This window comes from Idiotropiscis lumnitzeri, chromosome 21 (genome assembly GCF_059441095.1).
Source record: "Idiotropiscis lumnitzeri isolate Australia: NSW breed Sydney's pygmy pipehorse chromosome 21, RoL_Ilum_1.0, whole genome shotgun sequence".
Classification (NCBI taxonomy): Eukaryota; Metazoa; Chordata; class Actinopteri; order Syngnathiformes; family Syngnathidae; genus Idiotropiscis; species Idiotropiscis lumnitzeri.
The window spans coordinates 3,228,854-3,254,130 of NC_142411.1; the positions used below are offsets into that span (position 1 = coordinate 3,228,854).

General features: G+C 46.0%; 1 protein-coding gene across 2 annotated transcripts; it reads left to right on the forward strand.

The window, feature by feature from the left end:
• The first annotated feature begins 898 nt into the window (after positions 1-898).
• LOC148316476 (tyrosine-protein phosphatase non-receptor type 14-like) lies at positions 899-25,262 on the forward strand. 2 transcript variants are annotated; one of them, XM_088286075.1, is made up of 20 exons: positions 899-1,249; positions 6,571-6,970; positions 7,730-7,905; positions 14,059-14,156; positions 15,300-15,367; positions 15,447-15,517; positions 15,713-15,800; positions 15,878-15,966; positions 16,045-16,132; positions 16,909-16,991; positions 17,097-17,157; positions 17,821-17,899; positions 17,983-18,449; positions 18,730-19,962; positions 20,666-20,806; positions 21,466-21,684; positions 22,874-23,002; positions 23,068-23,302; positions 23,396-23,559; positions 23,719-25,262. In XM_088286075.1, the coding sequence occupies exons 2-20, from the start codon at positions 6,797-6,799 to the stop codon at positions 23,845-23,847; spliced, it is 3,792 nt and encodes a 1,263-aa protein (XP_088142201.1). In that variant the 5' UTR covers positions 899-1,249; positions 6,571-6,796; the 3' UTR covers positions 23,848-25,262. The 2 variants fall into 2 exon arrangements, with proteins under 2 accessions (XP_088142201.1, XP_088142202.1); XM_088286076.1 differs by having other exon boundaries at positions 6,574-6,970.
• Positions 25,263-25,277: the final 15 nt, after the last annotated feature.

A 25,277-nucleotide genomic window follows, 5' to 3' on the forward strand; every position in this document is an offset into this window, starting at 1 on the left:
CGTTTGTGTGTCCAGAAAAGGTGCTCTATTTTTTTCTTTAAAAAAATACAAGAACATGTTTACTGCTTTTTAAAATGGGAACTGCCACGCTAGTAGCAGTTTAAGTTGATCCAAATTGTACATATAATAATATAAATAAGAGAGACACTTTGTTGCACTTCTGTGGCCCCTGGAAAAGCCTGAAAGCAGGAGGTCTTGGATCAGGAGCCCCACATTCCTCACATTCCTGCCTTGTGATGTCACAACCTGCTGCCTTCATGGTGCTTGCCAAAGCTGGGAATCTCTGCTACGCATCTAGGGCTCGTTAACCATTGCGCTTTGTTCAAAACACTTTTTGCAGTAGTTCATATTAATTGCACTCAGAAAAAAATGCATTATTGCGTGTAAGATATGCCCTCTCTCAAAAATAAGAAAAAAAACAAGATGTGTGTTTTTTTTAAGATTTTAAGATTATTATTTTGAATTATAATTTTATAATCAAATTTCCCCATTGTGGGACTAATAAAGGACATATTTATCTTTATCTTTTATCTTTATAAAAAAATATATGTTGATATTGAGTGGAAAACATTACATATGAATACATTTCTTTTTAGAAAAAAAATTTTGTGCTGGTTTATTGGGAAAATATAAGAAAAGATATATATATATATATATATATATATATATATATATATATATATATATGTATATATATATATATATATGTATATGTGTGTGTGGGGGTGTGTGTGTGTGTGTGTGTGTGTGTGTGCGTGTTTGCAAGAAAAAAGTTGGGTTTGCCTAAAAGCCACTTTGGAAGAATTGCCTGGATTCCGACAATATGTGGAGTTTCTGAACGCACCGCGCCATCGACTCCCCCCGCCCGTGCGTGTCCTGAACGCCCCCGCGGGGCTAGCAGGGTCTCCTCGGCTGGCCCGCATAGCCTAGCAAACCCGTCCCAGCGAGACCAGAGCACCACGTCGCTGCTCGCTCCAGTGTACCCCGCCGCCAAGTGAGCCCACTTGGAGCCTTCTTTTCATCCTTTTCGGTGCCACTCAACTCCCTGAAAACTTTTTTTCTTCATTTCCATTTTTTTTTCTTGGAACAACCGCATCGAGTTGAGATTTACCCTCCTCCGAGAGTCCGTCGCAAAATCCTGCGCTTCACGTGGAAACCTAATCCGAACTGGATGGGGATTATGTTTTTGTTGTGAAGGAAAGAACGAGACGGAGGGAAGTCTTCCCGGGCCACATCGGCATGTAGCGGGGTAAGTTGGACCTCTTTGAAGTGTTTCTTTGGGCGACTTTTTGATGCGTGTTGGGGTGGGACGCCCCCCCTTCCTTCGCGTCCCCCGCACCCCCCTCCCCAAAACAGAGGCCAAACGGCTGAGCCACGTAAAGAAGCGAGACTGGACATCCCAAACATTGTCACGCTTTGCTCCCCACCCCTCTTCGAAAACACGTTACCTTCAAGTACACTTAAATCTGACAATTTAATTTTTTTTACTCTTATTATAAGGCCGTGGGGGCTTCGGAGACAAGGGCGCAGTCTATCACCAGGGACTACATGGTTCAATAATCTAAAACGACACTCAAGGGAGGAGTCTATCACCTGACGCTTCAGGGTGAAATCAGAAACATTTACTCAGGCAGTGGAGCAGCCTATCACATGAGGCTTCTCTGTGAAATTAGTTTAAAAAAATCACCCCCAAAGGCGGAGTGTACCACCTGGAGTGCCACGGTTAAATGTCTAAAATGACAGCCGAAAGTTCATCAAAAATGTCATTGTCTGCGGAGCAGTGTATTACCTGGAGTTTCAAGGTTTAATCAGTTTAAAATGACTGCCAAAAATGATAGTCAGGGAGCCGTCTATTAAAGGGGAGCTTCAATAATGACTAAGTGAAAATTACACGGTGCATAAACTTTATTTCCGTGGTTAAAACAGAAAAAAAAATAAAAAATCAAATAAAAAATCAAACAAAAAAAAAACACCAACCATGGGAGAAGTCTATCACCTGGAGTTTCATGCTTAAATCAGTAAAAAAATGGAAGACATGGGAGCAGTCTGTCAGCTAAAGATTCATGGTTTAGTAAACAGTGACATTGCCCAAAAATAATTGAATTGTTTTTAACAACGACCAAAAAACTTCTTAAAAATATCACAGGAGCTTCACAGTGAAATAATTATTTAAAAATGACAAGGCCAATGCAGCGAATTATTGGTCTAAATTGTTGGTGAAAATTCAATAAAAAATTACCTTGTCTGGGCAGCAGTTTATTACCCAGAACTCTGATTTCAAATAAGTCAAAAATTGACTGGAGCTTAATACCTCGTGCGTTACGGTCAACAATTACTTAATTAGGCTATCATCAGCAGGAGTTTGACAGCGAAATCGATCAAACCTGATTCAGCCACGTAATTTCTTGGCGAATGCAGTCAAAAATGACATTGCCAAAGGAGCAGTCTATCACCTGGCGCGTCATAACGATAGCAGTCCAAATGAGTTTAAGGGAGCCGTCTATCACCTGGACCTCGAAAGTCCTGTCAGTCAAAAACATTTCATTTGGAGCTGAATTATTTAGTTGTTTTTGTGTTGCAACATTTAAGTCACCTGTGGAGTCCAATACAGGATCAAAGTGTGTCATATACACACTGCTATTTAACTGATTATGCATATTTATTTGTGTGTGTGTGTGTTGCATAACTTACATGTTTGTATGCGTATGCATGTGAAAGATGTGTTTGGACAAGCACCAATAACCTGTAAAAAAACCAAAAAAAACATGCACGCAAATATCTAAAGGCAAATATAGCTGCAGGAGGCGTGGGCCCTCTACACACACACACACACATATACGCACACACCCCCACACACACACATCTGACTGCATATTATGTCCAAAAGCACGCTGTGTAAATTACACGGTACCAGGGCCAGTGGTTTTTGGGGAATATGCAGCAGTTTGCCGGAGAATTTTAAAGCTCTGAAAAATTCCATGTCTTGCCAGTGCCAATTTAGCACGGAGGCGGTGGCAATGCTTTGGTGGTCTGCGTGTTTTTGGTGAAGTTGTGTAAAAATGTTTTAAAATAAAAACAACATTGCACATCAATATGGCCTGATTGTGTTGTGGCAGCCCGACAGGCAACGATGCAAAGCATGTTTCGATCTGTCCTGTTCTTATGTGTGCTACTGCAAGGGTGCGAAAGGGGGTGTCAATCACTGCAAGCGCCGCCTCCCATCATGGTATTGCGCACCACCCAAAAAACAAAAACAAAAAAAAACCCCCACTATCTTTCACTAAGTCCCACGTCACTCACTTTTAAAGCCACACACATTCAAAGTCACAGGTACTACAGTTTAGAATTATATAATACAACTCACACGCATATATTTCAATTTTAATATATATATATATTTTTTTGTGACTATTCCTTTCGACTCAAAAAGGGTGCGAAAAGGTGGGACAATTTGCTACGCAGGGACCCTACTGGACCTAATTGGAAGAGGAAGCCACTAAAGATCAAGTTTTAGGTACCAAACAAGCACAAGTGGATGTAAACAGAAGCAATGTGTTAATGCGAACCAGGCGCCTGCGTTGTAAGGTTAGTCGGTGTGTATGATGTGGTTCCCGGGAGTGGGAGTGGCGGGTGGGGGGGCGCACGGCTTTGGGCTGGTGGGACTGTCATGGAAAAAGTGAACAGCATCCGTGGTTTTGGCGTGACGACCAGACGCGGTGCCGTGATGGTGTCCCGTGTTCCTCGCTGTTGACTTTTCCCTCCTTTCCGTTCTTCTTCGGAACGACTGGAGCAACATGATAAGAGATGTTGCACCTCCTCCGTTTCCCACCAAATGTTTCGCTCACCTTCATCTGAGTGTGCCGGCCCAATTTTATTTCAGTACAACTGGAACTAGCATAGTTCCGTTCATATTCTACCGACTCTATTTATTATTCGAGTGTGCAAGTACACATGAATTTCAGGTATTATTATTTTTTTTTCCGCTCTGGGTCACCGTCCTCCCCTACTAATGTATAAACTGTGACTTTGAGTGTGTACGGCTTTAAAAGACGGGCGTTCACATTATATGGCAGCATTAAGCTAATAAAAATAATTTTAATAATGATGCGACGATGCATTTTCTAAACAGCCTATCCTCATTCGGGTCGCATGTGTGCTTGCCGGTTCACTTTGGGCAATGTGCTAAAATGATAAACTCACTCACTGCCAGCCCAGGTAAAATGCACTTTTTTCTCTTCTATACCCGTCAATGGCAGTGAATGATTAATGATATTCCGCATCGAGATATCAGGAGTGGCGTCGAGAGAGGAGTCAGGCGGCGAAGCACTTAACCCATTTGTTGTGCTACGACGCTCATGTGTAACAAGAAGGGGAGGCCGGGTGCTGGGGTGGCGGTCATCGTCGCTATTTGAGCGCCCGGACGAGCCACGCAGATCAGATTGATTGAGTTACGCATGCAACACGCGTGTCCTCGACTAACATCTCAGCGGTGGGCGACAAAGTGCTCTTTTGTTGCCGTTGCCGCCTTTTGTGCGCACGTGAATGGGCCTCGAGCGACTCGCCCAAGTGGGAGAACCGTCCCCCAAGTGCAGACACGTCCGTGGATGTGTTCTCTTTGGAATGATTGAAATTATTGCACAAGCTCGTACACACACTCGTCCTCATCGTTTGGTTCCCAAATGGTCCAGTTAAGTTGAAGCTAATCGGCGTTCACAGAATCGAAAGATCATGTGATCATTGATTGATTTTATTTAAGATGTTTACTCACCATCAGTCACATAAAGCAAAAAAAAAAAAAAAAAGAAAATCGACAACACAACAAGAAAGGAATGTTTTCTACCAGTTAATTTAGCCAAAAGTTGCTGTGGCGGAAAAGCAAAACCACTCCTCTTCGCGCCACAAAATTACAACATGCAAATTCTGCAACGTACGCGCCTTTAAATAAACACCGGACGAAATAAAAAAAGCTTGCTAACCTATTGTCTTTCTGTTTGTCTGCCTGTCTCGACTCCGCCACACTGATTACTAGCTCCGGCGTGGCGCTAAAGTGCCGTCTGGGCCCTTGGCTAACCTCGCACCGGGTGTGTTGTTGATCCCGTGTGTGTGTTTTTGCGGTGCGTCCTTGTTGGCGCATGTCGGTGTTTGTTTGCTACACGGTGAAAGTATGCGATGCCTCTGCTGGCGTCGCCACGTTTTGTTCGAGTCCTCGCAGGTCAGAGGGGATTCTGTAATTCAGAGGGTAATAAACAGGCTTGTGTTATTCACGCCTTGTTTGGATTTTGTAGGTTTGCCAATTAAGAAAAAAAAAAACAAAACAAGTTCCGTAGTGGTTTTGCGGTACGTTGACTGATTCACGACTAAGGAATGCGATGCGGCATCAACATTTGTTTTGACGCTCACGAAATGTTGTTTTCTTCGTGGTCCTCCTTCTTCCGCGTGCTTCACGCTCGGGTCAGGTGTGCTGTGTTTTCCGAGTCGGAGGAGAGAGGAATCTGGGCCGGCGTCCAAGCTGACTATCATCGGTACGTTTGCCAGATCCCGGGACAAGAAGCAACACATCCACTCCATTTGTTCTCCGCCTGCTCTCTGATCACGGCAGCGTTCTTGTTACGCTCGTTCGACCGCGTTGCATTCATTTTCGCGGAAGATGTAGCATTTTACAGGGTGGACACATTGTCGGCTGTGTTATCTGGTTGATCACAAATGTCATCAAATCTTTTTTTTTTTTCTTCCCTTCGCTGACGTTTTATTAAGATTTCGGCAGAATTTGTTGCCTCCCGTAGTGCGTGCGACTTGAGGTGAAAAAGCAAACAGGCTATCTGCTTCTGCAGGCAGGGCCACCAGCACAGCAGAGAGAAAGAGAGAGAAAATATTGTGTGCTGCAGCGTGCCAAAATAAAACCAGCTTTTAATTTAAAAGAAAATGTCAGATGCCAATAATCGGCAAAATATTATTGCTTCTTTTGCTGCTCGAAATAATAAATCCTTGACGTGGTTGCATGCTAGCGGCGACAGCTAGTTTAGGTCACACACAAGTTGCCATGACGACTAATTCATCCATTTCTTCTTCAATTGTTGTACTTCCTAACAAAATGTCATCTCAATTTACTGCCCCCCCCCTACAAAATCGTACAAAATTCTCATATGAACAAGCGCTTGTACTTTGTTCTGCAAAGTTGTGGTTGTAGTTGAGTGTATGTGTGTGTGTGTGTGTGCCGTTCCACACGACTACACCGTACACTACAATGTCTGGCACTGTGTGTTGGCCAGAAAATGAGGAATAAGGGTGAAAAAAAAAAAAAAGCCAAGGAGGAAAGGCCTCCCACACGGGCTGCTCGGCGACTTAAGAAGCTCCATTAGCTCGTCAAAGCCTTCAGATGGATGCCGGCGCTCGGCCGTTTGATGTTCACCGGCGCATAGCCTCGCCTCGCCGCGCATCTCGCCCACTCGTCTCCCAAATGTTGCTTGGCATTGGCCCTCCTTCAACCGTGGCTGCCCACTTTGCTCTTCCTATTTTTTATTTTTTTTAAATTCAGTATTTGGTGACATTTGCTTCTGTTTCCATCTCTAGCAGCTGTCCTCATCGGTTGGGAATGGGCCATCGTCTGGCCAGGCAGCATCTCTCCACGCGGTGGTGCGGCTGGCGTCGCCCGAGAGCGAGGGGGGCCGCGGCCTGCTCCTAAAGGCGGCCTGACCCTGCCCCCTCTTCCTCCCTCCCTCTCTTTCTTCTCTCTCGCTCTCCCCCTCTTTCTCTCCTTCCCTCGCCCTCCATCTCCACGCTGACCTTTGAACTTGCCATGCCCTTCCGACTGAAGCTGCGGCGCACGCGGCGCTACAACGTCCTCAGCAAGAACTACTTTGTGACGCGCATTCGGCTGCTGGACAACAACGTGATCGAATGTACTCTGTCGGTGGAGAGCACGGGGCAGGAATGCCTGGAAGCCGTGGCGCAGCGGTTGGAGCTACGTGAGGTGAGGCATTGTGATGTCACAGCCCTTAGAAGCACACATCCAACACACAAATGCTAAAAAAATTAATAAAAAAAAACACACAAATGCTACAGTAAAAAAAAAAAAAAGTGTGTTGCCATACACTGGCAAGCAACTCTGACAGAAAAGTTGCAGTAGCGACCCGACGTGGTATTCGCCAGGTGTCGACCACGCTGATGTCACGGCGCCTTGGCCTTGTCCTGTTGAGCTTTAGGTTTGTTTACGCCACACTCTGGCACGCATTTGCCATCCCCCCGCCCACCTGACACGCATCCTTGCAGCTGCAGCAGCTTTTTGGTTGTATTTTACGAGTGTAGGACACACTGCAGTGCACGCACAAAACAGGTGTGTGGAACCGCCTTTCACACACACGCACACACACACCTCAATATTGCTCTTGCATGCTTATTCACGTCAAAAGGACGATGACGTCCCATTGCGGGATTTTACGATCTAGTAAAACACATGACTTGCCTTGAGGGGGGAAAAAAAAATTTGGGCTGAATAATCAAAGCGATGTCAGCTTGGTGTTCATAAAAAAAAAAAAAAAAAAGAAATCCATTATGGTGTTGGTTAAGATATGTGAAGCAGATATTCATTTTATTAAGCATACATTAGAATATATTTATATTTTTAAAAACATAACGGATACATTGACCTTTTTTTTTTTTTTTTTTTTTAAACATAAAAAAATTGAGATCTTAGAAAGTCAAAGTCAATGTTTTTTCCGATAACCTTTAGACTCCCTACTTCGGCCTGTGGTTCCAAGGGAAGACTCAGGCTCCGGCGCAGCGTTGGGTGGAGTTGGAGAAGCCCCTCAAGAAGCAGCTGGACAAGTTTGGCAATGAGCCGCTTCTCTTCTTCGGGGTCATGTTCTACGTGCCAAGTGTGTCCCGCTTGGAGCAGGAAGCCACCAGGTAAAAACTCCACCCTAGTTTCGACCGGTCCGCCTTAAAAAAAACGAGATGGAGGAGGATGACGTAGACGCACGCAAATAAGCAGAGTGTCAACAATTTTTTTTTTTGCTGTTTCCTGTGTGGTTGTATACACACACGATTCCGCTGCTCCCATTTGTCCAAAAAGCGTTGTGTCTTGCCGCTCATCCAAGAATATGGCACGCGCGTGTTGAACCCGCCCTTACACGCCAATACGTGGCTCGATTCACGTCACCGACAGCCCGATTCCCGCGCGGCGCGATGGTGCGCAAACGTTTGGTTGCGCGTCGAGCAGATGTGAGGGGGGCCGTCTGGGGGTCAGCGCTTCATCTCGCGCACGCAGCACTAACACCCAGCTGCTGAATTTGGGGCTTCTGTCCGGCCGCATGTGCAAAAAAAAAAAAAAGGGTCAACGGCAGGTCAGGGCTTTTGACGTCGCACTCGGATTGAAGATGCGGGAGCGCCTGTGGTGTGTTTAACGACATTTAAACATTAATTATACGATAGGACTTTGCAAGCGTCCATGTGTTGCTTGGTGCTGAACTTTAAAAAACTTTTATTCCTATTGTGCAATGTTCTATTTAAAAAGCGTAGCCACACAAAATACCTTTTAAAAGGCACGTGTGTTTTTTGTGCACATGTTCTGTGAGCATAAATTGAGCAATTTGCTCATGAGGCTGACCAGCCCGACTTTGTGAGAGAGTGCACGTTTGTTCTGCAGAGGCCACGATCTGCTCGGCTAAAGGGATGGTATTCCAGGAATCCCCTGCGGGCTTTTATGGTGTGTGTGCGTGCGTGTGCATGCGTGTACCAGTGTGTGTGTGTCTATATTTATGAAGGTGACCGAGGGGAAATTTAGGCAACAATAGTCTCCTCTTTTCTCTTACTATTAGCCATGCCGGTACTGCCCAAAGTGTCGCCAGCACATTTTCATTCGAGTCCCGTATTTAGTTCTCTTTCACTCCTTTTTTTTCTCCTTCTTGTGTGAGTCAGGAATGTTGGCACAGCCGTCCAGCATAGGAGGCGGACCACACATTCCTCCAAGCAGAAGTGCGGGAGAAGGGGGAGGGGGGGGTAAGCCTGGAGAAAGGGGGCCGATGTCTGGTTTACACAACAGACACATGCACACATGCTGGCTTCACCTCACACACCTCACAAGAGTCGCCAGCTGCACAAGCGCCGTCAGAGGACTTGGTCACAATGTGCCGCTTTGTGGGACCCGACGCGCCGCCCCAGGCTTTGGGAAGGTCGCACCCCCCTCGTTTTGTATCCTCCGCTCACTTCAAGCTTGCAAACAATCCTCACAGCCCGGATGTTTGTGCGGGGGAGGGCATGACGTGTTCGTTTGTTTGCAAACAAGCTCGCAAAAAAAAAAAAAAAATTAAAAAAATGGACGAACTTGCTTGCAGATCCATCAAAAACAATCTTGTAATGTGCATGCCAGTCCACTAGTTGGCGATGTGGAAAGTAACTCAACTGCATATTAAATTGCTGTCCTGGCAATATTAGAAAACCAAACACGATGAAAAGCAGCAAGCAGTGAATGAGTTAAGTGAGTGTGGCAGCAAAGACTTTCAAGTTGTTTCTTTGAATGCGGCTCGAATCGAGATGAGGTTCACACAAAGGTGAATTTGCAGCGTATCAAAAGAGCTGCACAAGAGGAGTGAGGACAGAGTACGTAAATGTTTTGCAGCCAGACGTCTTTTGGTTTACAGTGATATTTCTGTGGTTATAACTCGCTGCCTTCCTGAGATTTTCTTTTTCTTTTTTTGGGGGGAGGCTTGAACTTAATTCTAATTATGTCTCGGCTCACCACACACAAAACTATGTTTATGCTGTTTTTATAGTCAACACAGAGTGAGTAACTCAGCTTTTGGTTATATTGTTTTCCTGATTCACCGCTGGCAAATCCCGCGAGTGTCAAAAGTCCTTACACAAACAGCTTTAGCTTCAAGTTGTTTTTGCTCTGTGGCTCCCCCTACAGCTGTGAACTATAATTATTTTGCAGCGCATTTCTTAAAATAAACGCCGCGCTTTTCCCATCACAAAATGCCCCGCAACAAAAAGGTTTCAGTTCATCCAAGCGTTGAGTCCATTTGAAATCACGCCATGTCGTGTGCGTCCTGCGAGGATGCGGTGGAACCGGCGCAGCCAGACAGCGCCGCGGGGGAGATTGAAGCAAGAAAGTGATCCGTGTTGAATCACCGCTTTGAAGCGGAGGGTCAGACTGATGTGTAACCCGACGCCCGTTCTTCCCTCTCTTCCCAGCGTCCGTCCGTTCATTCATCTGTCTCCTTCTCGTCTGTGCAGCTGTGAAAACCTCCCAGTGTGTCGTTTTGCCGTCGCCACAATAAGTACTCCGAGTAATCCAATTTTGAGGGAGGGAGAGCGATGTTTCAATTACGTTCCGTCAAGAAGGTTTACGTTAACCGTTACGGGCCCTGTAATGTCAAATCGCGTGTCTGCTTTCGAGTGCCTTGTTGTTGTGGGATGAATTCCAAGTCAGAGCAGATATATTTGATTGACAGCTGAGATTGGCGTGGTCCGAGCGCATTCGGCAGACGCGCCCGCGGCGTTTTGCGAACAGCCACGAACGACCCGTCCCCATCTGTTCACTCTCAAAATCAAACGTGTCCCTTGAGAACAAACGTTTTCCCGCCCCTGTTCTACAGAACACAGCACTCCCTCCAACTGACTTGCACTTGACTTCCAATATAAAAAACAAAAGAAAATCGAGCTGGGGTGGGGTTGGGGGGTCCTTAGGGGTCAAGCTGCAAGAGTGAGTTGGCACATGCACACTCAAGCATGCACGCACATATGTTTGCGCACAAAAGGCCCCCTTGGACATCTGGCGGCGTCTTGCGCGAGGGTTTGACCAGAGAAAGGGCTCTTTGTAAGAGCGGGGAGGGCTGCGGTGCCAAACGAGCACTCTGCCAGGGTGGAAGTCACAAGTGGCCACGCAGGGGGCAGTTGGCCTCACTTTTCAACGCCGGTGGGGTTGTCGTTCCCGTACGCTAGGTTGTGTGTCGGGAGAAATGTCGGAAAAGTCATTTAGCCAGCGATGACTGGAATCGTCGCCATAAGGATCATCGTCCAAAAACTTTTACGGCATGCATAAAATGATTTGTGGTGTATCATCAATGTAATCCCGCCCGCCATAAACCAATTCATTGACCAGCTGATGTCATATCCTGCTTTATTTTTGTGAGCCTTCAGGGACCAAAAAAGGAATTATTTAATTCATTATCTATTTTCTTTATAATAATAGGCTAATTAATCGCTCATCAGAATTTTAGTCGGCCAAATATTGGAATCGAAATCGGCCTAAAAAATTACAAATTTGGTCGTAGTCATTTTTTTAGCAAAATGTGTTTTGATGGGTCATAAAAAGTGACAGAGAGTGAAATATCATTCTTATTTTAACAGTTTAACAACCCGCCGCCTTTGGCTTCCCGTGTGCAAAGGTCACAAGTGGACATGCCTGATTTGGTTTCAGGGTCAGACGCCAGCGAGGTTTAGGAGCCAGCGCCGCGATAAGATTCGTTTTTGTGGCTGGGCTGTGTCGTTGAGTCTCCCCTGGGACTTCTTTTTACGGCGCTTTCACTCTCACGCCTTCATAGTCATTTCAACAGCTTCCTGCCCGCCTCGCCACCGCCGGCCCCGCCGTTGCACGGAAGCCTTCCTGCCGACCGCTCCGCAGGCCCCGTGCGGCGAGCGCAAACACTTCGTATAAACAAAGTCCACAATAGTTTGATGGGTTTGGCTCCTCCTCTCTTGACCGCATCGAGCTCCGCCCACCCTCCCCCTTCCCGCTGCAGCGGCGGCGATGCGGCCTGGCTAATTAGAGGGTTGCCACGGGAACGCAATGGCATCCGAGCCAATGGGTGTAATGACAGGGTGAGGGAGGAGGAGTGCGGGGTCAGATTATAGGCCCGGCAGTATGTGCTGAGAGGAGCTAAAAAAAGGGAAGAAGCGGGGGAGATGAAAATGAAAAAAATGTTAGAAAGGTTAAACATGAAGGCGCAAAAGCGTGTCGTTAAGAGTGCGCACTTCCCTGACGACTCTTGTGATTTCTTATTGCTTTGCAAAGTCATGTCATATCCCGTCACATTGGATATTGCTGAAGTTTTTCAAGACAGCTTTTTAGGAGGAGCAAAATGAAGCCGCTTTTAAAATCAGAAGCCACTAAGTAATTGTTTGTCCAACAATTTTTCAATTAATTTTAAAAGAGGAGGATTGGTCACAATTAAATGGCGATTTTCTGTTGTTAAAAGTGAAGAAAATGTGGCGCTCGAAACTGGAAGTTGACGCACATGATTTGCCCTTTGCGGGCCACATAAAATGAGGTTGCGGGCCAGATCTGGCCCCCGGGCCTTGAGTTTGACACATGTGTCCTACAGCATGACTGAAAATGAACCTTCATGAGCTTTCTTTGTGCCTTATTGCTGACAACATCAACTCATTCACTGCCCGAATGACGAACAAATCCCTTAGGTGGCGCCGTGACATCGCTTTGAATTTGCGCTTAGCACAGCTTTTCGAGAAAGATGAAGGGCGGGATTTTGGATTCCGAGGGAGAGAAATGCCAAAACGATGCAAATTCCAAGTTCAGCCTCATGACACTCGCGCAGAATATTTATATGAGTGTGTGTCGCAATCGTGAGAAAAAAATGACGCGCCATTGACGTTCAACTTGAGCCGCGCGCTGAGTCAGCATCTCTCATGACGCATTTCATAGTTGTGTCGATCTGGAAAACGGATGACCATTGCCTGCTGAGTACTTAAAAAAAAATATATACAAAGTGAGAAGCAAACGTTTTGTTTAAGTGAAGTTTACTTTTATTCTTTTTTTTTTTCAATCGAAGTACAAGCAATCTAGCACGTTCGCTTGTGATTACCGCCAGGAAAGTTTGCCTTACAGCACACACTGGAAAGACTCAGCCTGCGGTCGCCATGGCAACAAACAGGAAACGGCGCGCGAGTTTTTTAAACGTGGCCGAGCCCCAACGGTTTCACTCGCCTTCCTCCTTGTGCGGCTATTCTTTCAAAGAGAAACGCTTGCCGGGATCAGGACAAAAAAAAAAAAAAGGGAGCTGAGGAACGTTCGTCTTGGTGGCTTTTGGGACTGGAAGCGCATTATGTGAAAGCTCCGGTGGCCTCGACAATCTCAGCAGTGTTTTATTATATCAGCCGACTGCCAGGCCAAACCAGCGCAGCTCCAAAACCACAAGGCATCATTGCTCTTTTTTTTCTTTCTTTTTTTATTCCCCCACATTGGCACAACAAATTCCTCATGCGCCGTGTTAGCATCACATCGTTGCTCGTCAAACTAAGCAGAAGAGGTTTGTCATAAATCTGCAGTTCAAAATGACTCACTCGGGTGATTCACTCATTCCTCAGTTGAATTCTGTAAAAGACCTTTGCGATGTTGCCAACTTTTTTTTTTTTTCCATCTATCATCACGTTACTTTCTTCCTCGCCACTGTTTTTACAGAAGTGGTTTTGGAAATTAACGCAAAAAGCTGAAAGAATCGCTTTCAAGTCAAGTTTTTGTCGGGCGCTTTATTTGGTAGACATACTTAAAGTCCTGCTCCAGCTTCTTTGAACGTCACGCAATCAAAAGAAATCAGTCATGGCGTAAGATGAAAGAGTTTTACGCTTTATCGGTAAACCATGATAACATTTCAAAAGGTTAGCATTGCCGTTTCAAATTTTAAAATCGCCATGGTGCCGTATTTGGCCTATCCTCAGGCGGTACCAGAAGGTTAGCAATCTGCTACAGCACCTGACACCGATAGAGTGAGTCCAGTTGTGCCTTTAATGCCTCCAAATGAGCTCAGTCACTCGCTCTGATGTGCTGGTGGCCCTGCCTGCAGAAGCAGATTGGTCCGCCCACTGATTGGTTCCTTGTGCAGCCAATCAGACGTAAGCTCCCCGTTTGCTTTTTCACCTCTATTGCTTTAAATTGATAATAATAATTCATGATAAAAATAACACACAATAAGCAATAGTATTAAACATAGGAAATTGACCATATTTGGGCATATGAGCATTCCGCCCCCGCTCTAACCTTAAACCCTCAGAGAAGCGATCATCCCCAACCAAATATTTATTTTCTGCGCCTCTGTTTTCCAGGTATCAATATTACCTTCAGGTGAAGAAGGAATTGTTGGACGGCCGTCTCCACTGCACGGTGGAGCAGGGCATCAGACTAGCTGGCCTAGCAGTCCAAGGTAAGCCTGGCCGACGGCTGACGCAAAACACGCAAGAACAAACTCATGCGAATCATCTCGCCGAGAAGACAGACGGCACAAGAAAGAGAGCGCAACCTCGCACGCTTTTTCTCAGGTCATCTTGACTTTGCTACCTAATATGGCTGCATACCGCGGGGAGAGCCCAGTCCACTTAAGTTCCTATGGTATCACTCTTTACACGCACACACACGCACACACACACACACACACTCTCCTGGTTGATGTCTGTGTCTCCGGAGGGAATGTAAACGGACAGTTTGCTTATCGCCAGCTCCAAGGTTAGTCTTGGCCTGCGGCAGGAAGACTATTATCAGACGGGGAGGCGACGATCCGCTTACTACAGAACACTACTTTAGGACACACTTACAGTGCCCGGTCGGAGGCTCGAGGGAGGGGGGGGGGGTTGAGTGGGAGTACTTTGTATTGCTGTGTTGTCACATGTTGTAGTTACAAGATGGAGTGAGGGGGGGCGAGTCGTAATTGCAAACGATAGGTAACGCTACAGTGGAGCCTCGGTCAAGTTGGAGGGAATTACGAACGCTTTCTAATTGCAGTCGATGTTAGCACAAAACCTTCAGGATTATGCTAGAAAGCCAAAAACACGAAAGCCGATTAGAACATTTGAACTCGAGGCACTTTAAAGGATGGCTTGTGTGCACTGACTCCCATTTCACTTGAGTTTGAATGGGATTGCATCATTTCAGTTGTGAGAGGGTGTGCACACTTATGCAACCACAATATCGCAGTTGCTTCTTTTTAATTGCTTTTTTTTTTATGCAGGTTGTAAGTCACATTAATGGTGAACGACATTTTACAATTGGCCCAGTTTAATTTTTTTTCATATTATATAATTTTTTGGGATTAAAAAAAAAAAGACCTTCATCCTATTAACATTGTTTAAGAAAAGTCCTATTTTTAATGGGTTTTTTGTTTTTGTTTTTTTAAATGGGCTGATACTATTTTTTTTTTTTCAAAAATACTCAAATTTATTCATCATCACAGACATGCACAGTGTAATAATCCCAAAGTGGGAAAGTATCATCGTTTTGGTCTCTTACAAAAATAATAAAAAAGAATTGAAAAAATATCAAATAATAAAAGCAAGCTTGTTTTTCTTTCCAGCCGACTTTGGGGACTTCACTCAGTTCATGTCTCAAGACTTCCTGAGGGAGTACGTACTCTTTCCAGTGGTGAGTCGCCTTAATTGATTTATTTTTTGTTATTTGTGTGCGTTTCCATCATCATTTTTAACTCTTTTCAAACGGGTAGAACTGGCCTAATGGGGACGAAGTGCTGGAGGAGTGGACTCAGAAGGTTGCAGAAGAGCACAAGAGCCACTGGTACGACTTTTTCTACATACAAAATGTGTTTTTTTTTCCCAACAAACTTATATGTATTTGAAAATAAGTGCTCAAAACGTGCAAAGACTGAGAACTGTGTAGGACTTCCTCACGGGCAGAGAGAAAGCGCAAAATTGTTTTTCACCATTTCAGTTGCAAATATTAGATTTTTTTTATTTTTTTTTATGTTCGCAGTCGAATGCAGGCAGCCGAAGCGGAGCTGCTGTACATCAAAGAGATCGAGAAACTGGACGGCTTCGGCCAGGAGAGTTTTGCCGCTAAGGTGTGTCGTCGGATCGCCAATTATTTCCCGCGCTTCAACAGCCGTCCTCGCTTCTGAAATATTCCATTTCCGTGCAGGACAACTACACCAACGACATTTTCATCGGCATGTCTTTCATCGGCGTGTTCGTCAAGCACAGAAACGGCAGATCCATCATGCTCCACAGGCTAGTTTTTACCTCCCGGACTTGTTGCCACATTGTCACATTTGGCGGAGAAACAAAAAAAGTGTGTTTGTGCAACAGGTGGAAGGACATCGGCACCATTGCGCACAACAAGTCGGCCATCACAGTTGAGATAACCAGTCGGGATGACACCATCATCTTTCACATGGTGAGTGTTGTGTCTGAGCCAGGGTGCGGCATGGCCACTTGATTAGGTACACCTGTGCAGCACGTCAACAAGTGCAGATTTGCCAAGATAACACTTTAGATTGTTTGGTAGCGAAGGTGTGCTTCGCTGGCTCATTTATGGAAAAGGAAAACAATTAAATATTTTTCAAGGTTTCAATTTTCTGACTTTATTTTGATATGTTTCACACATTTAATTTTGTCTATAATTTTTATTTATTTTTTTATTTTTACATCGGTTTTTGAGGGGAAAAAAGTCCCGTGTAGGGAGTGGGATTATTTTTATATAGGAATTACATTTTTTTTTAATTATGAGCATTCAAATAGAATTTTCAACACGCATTCAAATCTGCACAACATTGCAGATTTTACAGCGAAACTCTGAACGTTTACAAAGTTAATTTCAGATTAAAAAAAAAAGACTTTTCCAATACCGACAATTAATGATAATAAAAAATGCAGTCTTTGTGGCTGCAAATCTGCACACTGGTTTGTGTTATTATTATGTCATAATAGTGTAAATAAATATCCAATTATATGTGACTACTAAAGTTAGATTTTAATTAGAAAATTTGTGTTTGTAAGCATTGACACAGCGCATTATTTTCTTAATAAAGGCCAACTTTTACGTCCGGCCCTTGTATCTTCAAACGATGCCGTGGTGTACCTAATGTTCCGTCCCGTGAGAGCACACAAGGACAACATTCCGCCATGAAAGTGTCAAATACCACACGAATGTTTTGTCTTTTTTGCGCACAGGAGGATATGGAAATGGCCAAGTATATCGCTCGCCTCTTCACGGCCAGACACAAATTCTACAAACAGAACAAGATCTGCGCAGAGTGAGTCTGGAGGACGTTCGAAGGCCGCCGCAAGAAGCGCCAAACACATCGCACATCCGCTTAGCTGCCTTGTCGTTATACTCATCGGAACGTGTGTCTCTCTAGGCCCACTCATTCGCCTGCACCAATCAGGAGGAGGCCCACATGGACGCACCGCCTTTCTCTGGTACGCTCAGCCTATCACGAGTCAAGAGTCGAGCTCCTCTTTTGTTTTTTCTTTTAAATGTGTGGCGTGGGCGTTTTGCCTGGCCGTCGCTTGGTGTGATTTCCGGCGTGCATGAAGCCAGTGATTTGCGCGTCTCCTTTGCTCCCGGCTCCAGACAATGGCGGAGCTAAATGCGGCACAATGGCCGCTCCCGGGCTCGAGTGGAATATTCTCAAGCGTCTGTGCGCAGAACCGCAGGCGCTGCTTATTTACGACGACGCTGGCCGCAAATATGTTGCAAATGTTGCACTCATCCAATTGCTACATGCGTAAAAAAAAAAAAAAAAAGTCGTAAAAATAGATCCATTGTGGCTCATTTAACAATGCGTAGTAGTCGTCATCATTCTGATTTCACTACGTTGGAGAATGTCTTAATCAAGACAGCGCAATAGTGTATTCTTTCTATTTTCATATTTATTAAAAGAAAAAAAATCTCAAAATGTAATTCTATTAAATGATTATTGAGCATCCAAAAGATGGGCACTTGACCCTTTTTTGCCGGTCAGTCACTCGCCCTACAGTGATCTAGATATCGTTCCGGCCTCGACCCCCAGGCCTTATTCATAAGAATTCATTTATGAAAAAAAAAAAATCGTAAAAATAAATAACGTGCTTTTCTCGTAGCCTCGGCCGCAGTCGTGTAACTTCCAGACAATGCATTCCCAGTATGGAGAACATTACCAAGACACAAAAAGCTCTCAAGGTAAACACACACACCACTGTCTTGTATTGCTCCGAAAGGTTTCTTTTGTGTGACGCTGTCCTGCCGTCCCCTCCGCCATCTAGACAGCATCTTCCACGACGACCCCTACTACAAATCCGAGAGCAGCCTGGACCACTGCCAGGTGGACTTCCCCTTCCGCAACGGCACCCTCCCCAACGGGAGCATGTACAGCAGCCCCAGCTTGAGCTCCCTCAACCACTCGCAGACTTTCGTGCCGCCCTCGCCCATGTCCTCCAACCTCAGCATCCCGGGCAGCGAGCTGATGCGCCCCGACTACATCCCCAGCCACCGGCACAGCGCCATCATCGCGCCGTCCTACCGGCCCACGCCCGAGTATGACGCCGTGATGCGGCAGAAGCGGCGCATGCTGCACGCTCACCACGACCTCCACAGCCAGTCGCTGCGCAGTCTCAACATTAGTAATGCCTGCGCTTATCGCCAGCCGGAGGCTTTGGTGTATAGTCAGCCTGAAATGAGGGAGCGGGGCCCCTATCACGGTCTGGGACCGAGCCCTGGACCTTACACACAGGTGAGCGTTCCTTTTCAATTCCTACCGAGTCAAAAATCGAATCTGACAAGGAGATTAGTTACGATCAAGCAAGAATCTTAGATTTTCTTCAAATTTGAAGGTGTTTGGATGTATAGGCGAACTTTCTTTCAAATCAGAGCACGGCTCGACTTGCATGCATAAGTAACGCTTGCTGCCATCTTGTGGCACCTTTATGATTGCGAAAAGGAATTTCTCAATCGCTAAACCCTGCGAATAGTCGACTCCTTCTGGCATTGCTAACACATTTCCTGCTTTGTAGATCAGCTACAGCAAGCCAGTGTCTCACGGCCCCCATCAGGGAGGGCCGGCTAGCAGTCAGGGTGCTTGTCATTCACCTTGCATCAACGGAGGCGGAGGAAGCGGCGGCGGCGGCGGCGGCGTGGGAAGCTCAATCTCTCACACGGTGAGCACGCCCGAGCTGGCCAATACCAAACAACAAGGGACCAACGCCGGCAGCTACGCCGCTACCGCTCACGTCATGAGGAACCACATATCGCGCCCTCCGCCGCCGTATCCCTCCACGGCCTTCCGGCCCGCCACCAGCACGCCGGACCTGGCGAGCCACCGCCTGCGTTGCATCGGTGGCAGCAGCCCGGAGCTGGTGACCCGCATGGTGCAGCTGTCCGTCAAGACCTTTCAGCCGGACAGCTCGGCGGTGGTGCACCAGTCCCTGCAGGAGGTCAGCGAGCCGCTCACCACCACGGTGGCCAAGCACCGCTCGACTCTCGGCAAGAGGCACAGCATGGAGGTGATCAGCAGCATGCGAGGAGGTGGCGTGGAGGGCATGGTGATGAAGGGCATGAACGCTCCTCTTCATCGAAGGAATACGCTCCGGGAGCACGTGATGCCCCCTCAGCCAGTGTCCCATCCGCCGCCGCCGCCTCCCGCGCAATCCAAAGACTTGCCCATCCCGATGCCCCCACAGAAGGAACCCCCGGCGGCGCCCCCCGTGGCCTACCAGCATCAAAAGACTCTCTCCAACGCCACCATGCTCATCCACAGCAGCGAGAGCGAGGAGGATGAAGACGAGGAGGAGGAGGAAGAAGAGAGGCCGGAGCTGGACGTCCAAATCCCGGGTCTCAACGAGGACATTAGCATCAGCGCCCAGTTGCAGGCCGCTCTGGCCAAGCTGCCCAACAAGCCCCCTCCAGAGTACCCGGGCCCTCCCAGGCCCCCCAGCAACATTTCCATTCACAACCACACACACCACCACAACCACAACTCACCGCCACACGGCACCAAGGTACCGACAGACCCCATCCAGTCCCAGGGACGAAATCCCGAGGACGGCGAGCCCGGGGGCGGGGGTAGCGGGACTCTGACGCGAGGGGACCAGGGCGGCGTCAATGGCAATCTCTTGGGGCCGTCCATTTCGGAACCGGACCTGACCAGCGTGAAGGAGAGGGTGAGGAAGGAGCCCGTGAAGGAGAGGCCCGTCTCGGAGATGTTCTCCTTGGAGGACAGCATCGTGGAGAGGGAGATTGCGCAGAGGGTAAGACCTTAACAGCTCAACCAAGTTCTCAAACTTTTGGAGTGGTTCACAAATTCATATTTTCTTTTGCTTTACTATTATTATGCCCCCCCCCAATTCTGTATTCGCAATTTGGTGCCTAGCCCCTCCAACATAGTATATGGCGGGCACTACAAAGTGGCCATGGAGTGATTCAGAACACACCGTGTCAGTTAATCCCCCCCACCGCCCCCTCCCCACCAAAAATGTTGTTTATTAGCCAGTAGTACCCCAGCTCCTGATTAGCAGTAATCTGCCGTTCAGCACCTGATAGGGTCGCACTAGGCTCTGAGTCCCGCCAGGCCCGCTTAAACCTCCTCAAATCCAACAGATTATGCATGGTGGGTTTGTGGGGGTTGGGGGTTGTCTGTCTATATTCATTTTGACTGTCTTCTTCGTTGTGCTAAATTTGGGCATGAGGCCCCGACGTCAAAAGAAAATGCAAAGCTGGTCGTCACCTTTGGATGCTTCTTGTTCGTCTGTCTCGGAATTGAGATGAGGCAACATTAGAGCCCTCCTGCAGGGTTTAATAGCGTCGGAGATTAGGAAAGGTAATCCTGTTTCAAAGAAGGAAGGAGGGAGCGGGCGGGGCCATGTGGGTCAGAGACGAAGACGTAGGAAGCAAGTAAATGTTATGTTTCCCGTTCGCGCGAGCATGACGGCGGGCTTCTCTTCTCTCCTGAAGACGTTGGAGAGACAGAAGATGTCCGTGGACTCCATGAAGCGGCCGCTGATGATGGCCGCCCTCAACGGCCTCTACGTGGCCCGCATGCCCGTGCCCGAGTGTCCGGCGGATGACGGCGCCAAGGCTGCCACTGACGAACGGGTAAGATTAATTTCAATGCATATAAACTACAATCCAGAATAAAGTCATTTTTTGTTTCCATTTTTTTCAAATATATTAAAACAATGAATAAAAATATATAATATATGTCTTCATTTTCTTTCAGTGACAATATAAAAAAAAAATCCAAATCTATTTGATAAATGAAATAATTTCATTTTTTATGTTTATTTTTATTTTCCAAATATGTACAAAATAGAAATAAAAATCTAAAAGTCACATATATACAAATATCATTATTTTGACAATCCTTCAATTTCTAATATAATCTCACTACCCAAACATTTAACGACACAATTTTGTCTGTCTTGTATTTAACCATCAAATCTAACTGTAAGAATGTAAATCTAACTCCGCAATAAATACCACGTAATACATGAATTTTAAATTGAGTATCACTGGAGGCCTTTTGTCCACACTGTTGCGAAACTCAGAAAGACGAGCCCTAAGTGGGCCGCGGCACGCCGCCGTTTTATCGCCTGCTCGGTCGAGCCGGAATGCTAAGAATGTGAGCCGGCCTCAGTGATGGACAGCGCCAGAAAAAAAAAAAAAAGAGGAACAACAAGTCCCTAATACACATGTGCGAATTCGAAGCTCGTTGACACTCCATGTTACTGACCCATCTTCTCTTGACCCGCCAGTGTAAGACGTTGGAGCTGAAGCTGGAGGAGGAGCGCGTCTTCACCGAGTACGAGCAGGTGCCCAAAAAGAGGGCGGACGGCGCGCTCACCACGGCAACGCTCCCCGAGAACGCGGAGCGCAACCGCTTCCGCGACGTGGTCCCGTACGAGGAGAACCGAGTGGAGCTGGTGCCCAACAAGGAGAACAACACGGGCTACATCAACGCCTCCCATATCAAGGTGAGTGGGCGTGGTTAGGTGCCTCATTCATCTTAGGAAGCGCTTTATTTCAAGATGAAAAATGACATTCATAATTTAGTTATTTGTTTTGGTTAAAAAAATACAAATAGAGAAAATAGAGAGAAACTTTCTGTTTTTAATTAGTGAAAATTAATTCAATTAATTTATTGATTTCCATGAGGCCTTTCTGCCTCTTAAATAAATAAAAAAAAAATCTGTAACTTTTAAAAATAAAAATAAACATTTAGTTTTGAGTGATATTCATGTTGATTTAAAAAAACTATATTGTTTTTATTTTTGAAAACATTTGATTCAAATGAAACTAAAAAATAATTTAATCTTCATCTATGCCAAAAAGTGACGAGTAGTTTCGTCCCCAAAATTATTAGTCAATTTAATAAAAAAAATGTATACAAATGTCCTTTTGGTAAGTAAAATGTCGCCTTTGTCTTGGTAAGATTTTTAGACATTTTCTTTCCCCACAAAATAACCTATGTATTGAAATATAAAAAATCCATCCATTCATTTTTTTTCGTCGTGCTCAAGTTGCTCTTTAAAAAAAAAAAAAAATCTTCAATGAAGCTCTTCATTCATCAGCGTCGGCGTCTCAAACGCGACTCGTGTGACGGCCACATCACAAAGCAGACATGAAGGGCGAAGGCTTACCAAACGCGCTCGTGTTTCTGTCGCTCTTGGCCTTTGAGCAAAGAAAGGATGAAAGGCGCCGGCCCTTTTCAGCTCCAAAGCGCTCGCAGGAATTCACCAAGGAATGCGTTCCCAAATACTAAAACCCTCTTAAGTCCATCTGAGCTGCTCCGAGCCCTGCCCACTTCGCTCGCCACATCGTGCGTGAGTTTGCGTTTGGTGTGATCGGCGCCTGTCGCGGCCTTGCGTAACCCTCTTACCTACCGTGTTGTTTAAAAGCGTGTTTTGAGAAATGTTTACAGTCACGCGTCGGTTTTTCTGAATGCAAGTTTGCCGATACGCCGGTGGAAAGTGGAGGCGTTGGGCTCAAGATGACAAAAGTCTTGAATTCTGTGTTCTTCTGGATTTCAAATCTTGGGGCGGACTTCAGTTCCCGTTTGCGGCATAACAGCTAAATGCTGATTCACCATGCTTGCTTTTGAACGCTTGAGTATTTTGTAGCGCTAAAATTTGGCGAAATTGATGACATTTATTTTGTGGGCAGGTGACCATCCGAGGGGAGGAGTGGCACTACATCGGCACCCAGGGCCCGCTGGCCAACACCTGCGCCGATTTCTGGCAGATGGTGTGGGAGCAGGGCGTCAACGTCATCGCCATGGTTACGGCTGAAGAGGTACGCGCGAGCGCAAGCAAGCGTCTGACGCTTGTGTCTGATCGCACATTGGCGCGTGTTTCCAGGAGGGCGGGCGGTCCAAGAGTCACCGCTATTGGCCCAAGCTGGGCTCCAAGCACAACTCGGCCACGCACGGCAAGTTCAAGGTGACCACCAAATTCCGCACCGACTCGGGCTGCTACGCCACGACGGGCCTGAAAGTCAAACACCTGCTGTCGGGCCAGGAGAGGACCGTGTGGCATTTGCAGTACACCGACTGGCCCGAGCAGGGCTGCCCCGAATATGTCCAAGGCTTCCTCTGTGGGTGACTGCCTCCATTTTGTCATGTGTGTGGATTTATTTTTACTTTTGGGTGAATTTTATATCATTTTTTCTCCATATCTCTCTTCTCAGCCTACCTGGAGGAGATCCAGTCAGTGAGGAGGCATACCAACTCCATGCTGGACACCTCCAAGAGCCTAAACCCACCCGTGGTGGTACATTGTAGCGCAGGAGTGGGCCGCACTGGCGTGGTCATTCTCACTGAGTTAATGATTAGCTGCCTGGAGCACAATGAGGTTGGTATCGCCCAGAAAAATATATTCATATCTAGATGGACAGATCTGGGTTTTTTTTTTTGTTTGCAGCAGAGCCGCAGAGCCTTTATTCCATTTTTTTTTACATTTTATTTGATTTGATTTGATGTGATGCTTATTGCGCTTCGTCGTTCCGTTTAGCCCGTGGAGATCCCCACCATGCTTTCGGGCTTGAGGCAGCAGAGGATGCTGATGGTTCAGACCATCTCGCAGTACAAGTTCGTCTACCAGGTCCTCATCCAGTTCCTCAAGAACTCTCGCCTCATCTGAAGTGTCGGCAAAATGCATCTTTTTACGATTTATTCATTTCCACAATTTTGCATTTTGAAATTGCTAAAATGGTTGATTTTCTCAAATAGTGGCCATAAATCTCTCAAATAGACGCTGTGCCCAATTAACATCCCGCAAGATGACGCCAAAGCACCGTCTGCTTAATTTAAAAGTATTGCTTTGGCGCCATCTAGGTGCCAAGTAACTATTTTGAGGCGTGAGGAGGCGCTTGTATTAGTCTCGCCTAAGCTTCTTCGAATAGAAAAACATTTTTTGGCACCATTTGTTGCAACTGTGCACAATTGAACGCCATTATGGTTGACGCACAGCTCGGCATTTGAACTCTGTCGCTAACCAAAACAACAGCACCTATCAACACAATTCAAGTGATTTATTTGTGCCCCCCCCATCTGCAGTTGTGTAAATAACCCCCACCTGTCACTGTATGAGGAATTGCAGGTTGAAAGTGGCACAGTAATGTTTGAACAGCAGTTGTGTGGCGAAAAAAAAAAAAATCGGCAAATATTAACTTAAACATAACAATTTTTTTTAAATGTTATTTTGTATTTATTTTTTCCATCTCAACATTGTGATCACCAACATTACATTTCAATATGTCCACTCAATTTCTGAAAAGTGCCCTCCTCACACTCATCGCCATTTCTCTCCATCATGTGCGCGCACTTGTGGCAGACAACGAGACGCTCGAAAACAGACCAGCAGACTATCCAAAGGGTAGCCACTAAATACGGAAAAAAGTGAAGCTCTGCGAATAATTTTTATATGACCCGTTATGAATCGAAATCTGGGCTTCGTTAGCCCGAACGGTTCCTGTAAAATTTCATTTGTATTTCAGTGGGCCGTGGGCGGGAACCTTTCAACAATTGGGATGAAACCTCCAAAAAGTAGTCCATTGAATCCCACACACACACACACACACACACACACATATATTGTAAATAGCGTAAAATCGTGCCTTAATGGAGATGTCCACACCTATCATAGCTGAAATCTTTGGAGTCAGTATTTATCCTTCAACATGTTTATAAAATAACTTTTTTTTGTACAGACACGTGTATTGTGTGAAAATGCGTTAATCGTTCATGACTTGGTACTATCAAAACTACCGCAACCTGTTCAACTATGCATGCATTTTTAAAAAAAAAACATATCTATTTGAATGTATATATAAGCATATAAATATATCTATTCCCGTAAGTATACGTTTCCTGCTCTCTCAAGTGTTTTATTGCACTCGTTTGTCATGCGGCATTCCACTGTTTGTTCCTATTTAATCCCCTTTTCTTCTTGGTGCGTGTACATATGTTTTGTATATGTGTTTTCACTGCATTCTTCATCCTTCTTCCCCGTAAACACATACTTGCTTGTAATGCAATAAAGCCTTATTTTCTCTATGAATGTGTCAACTA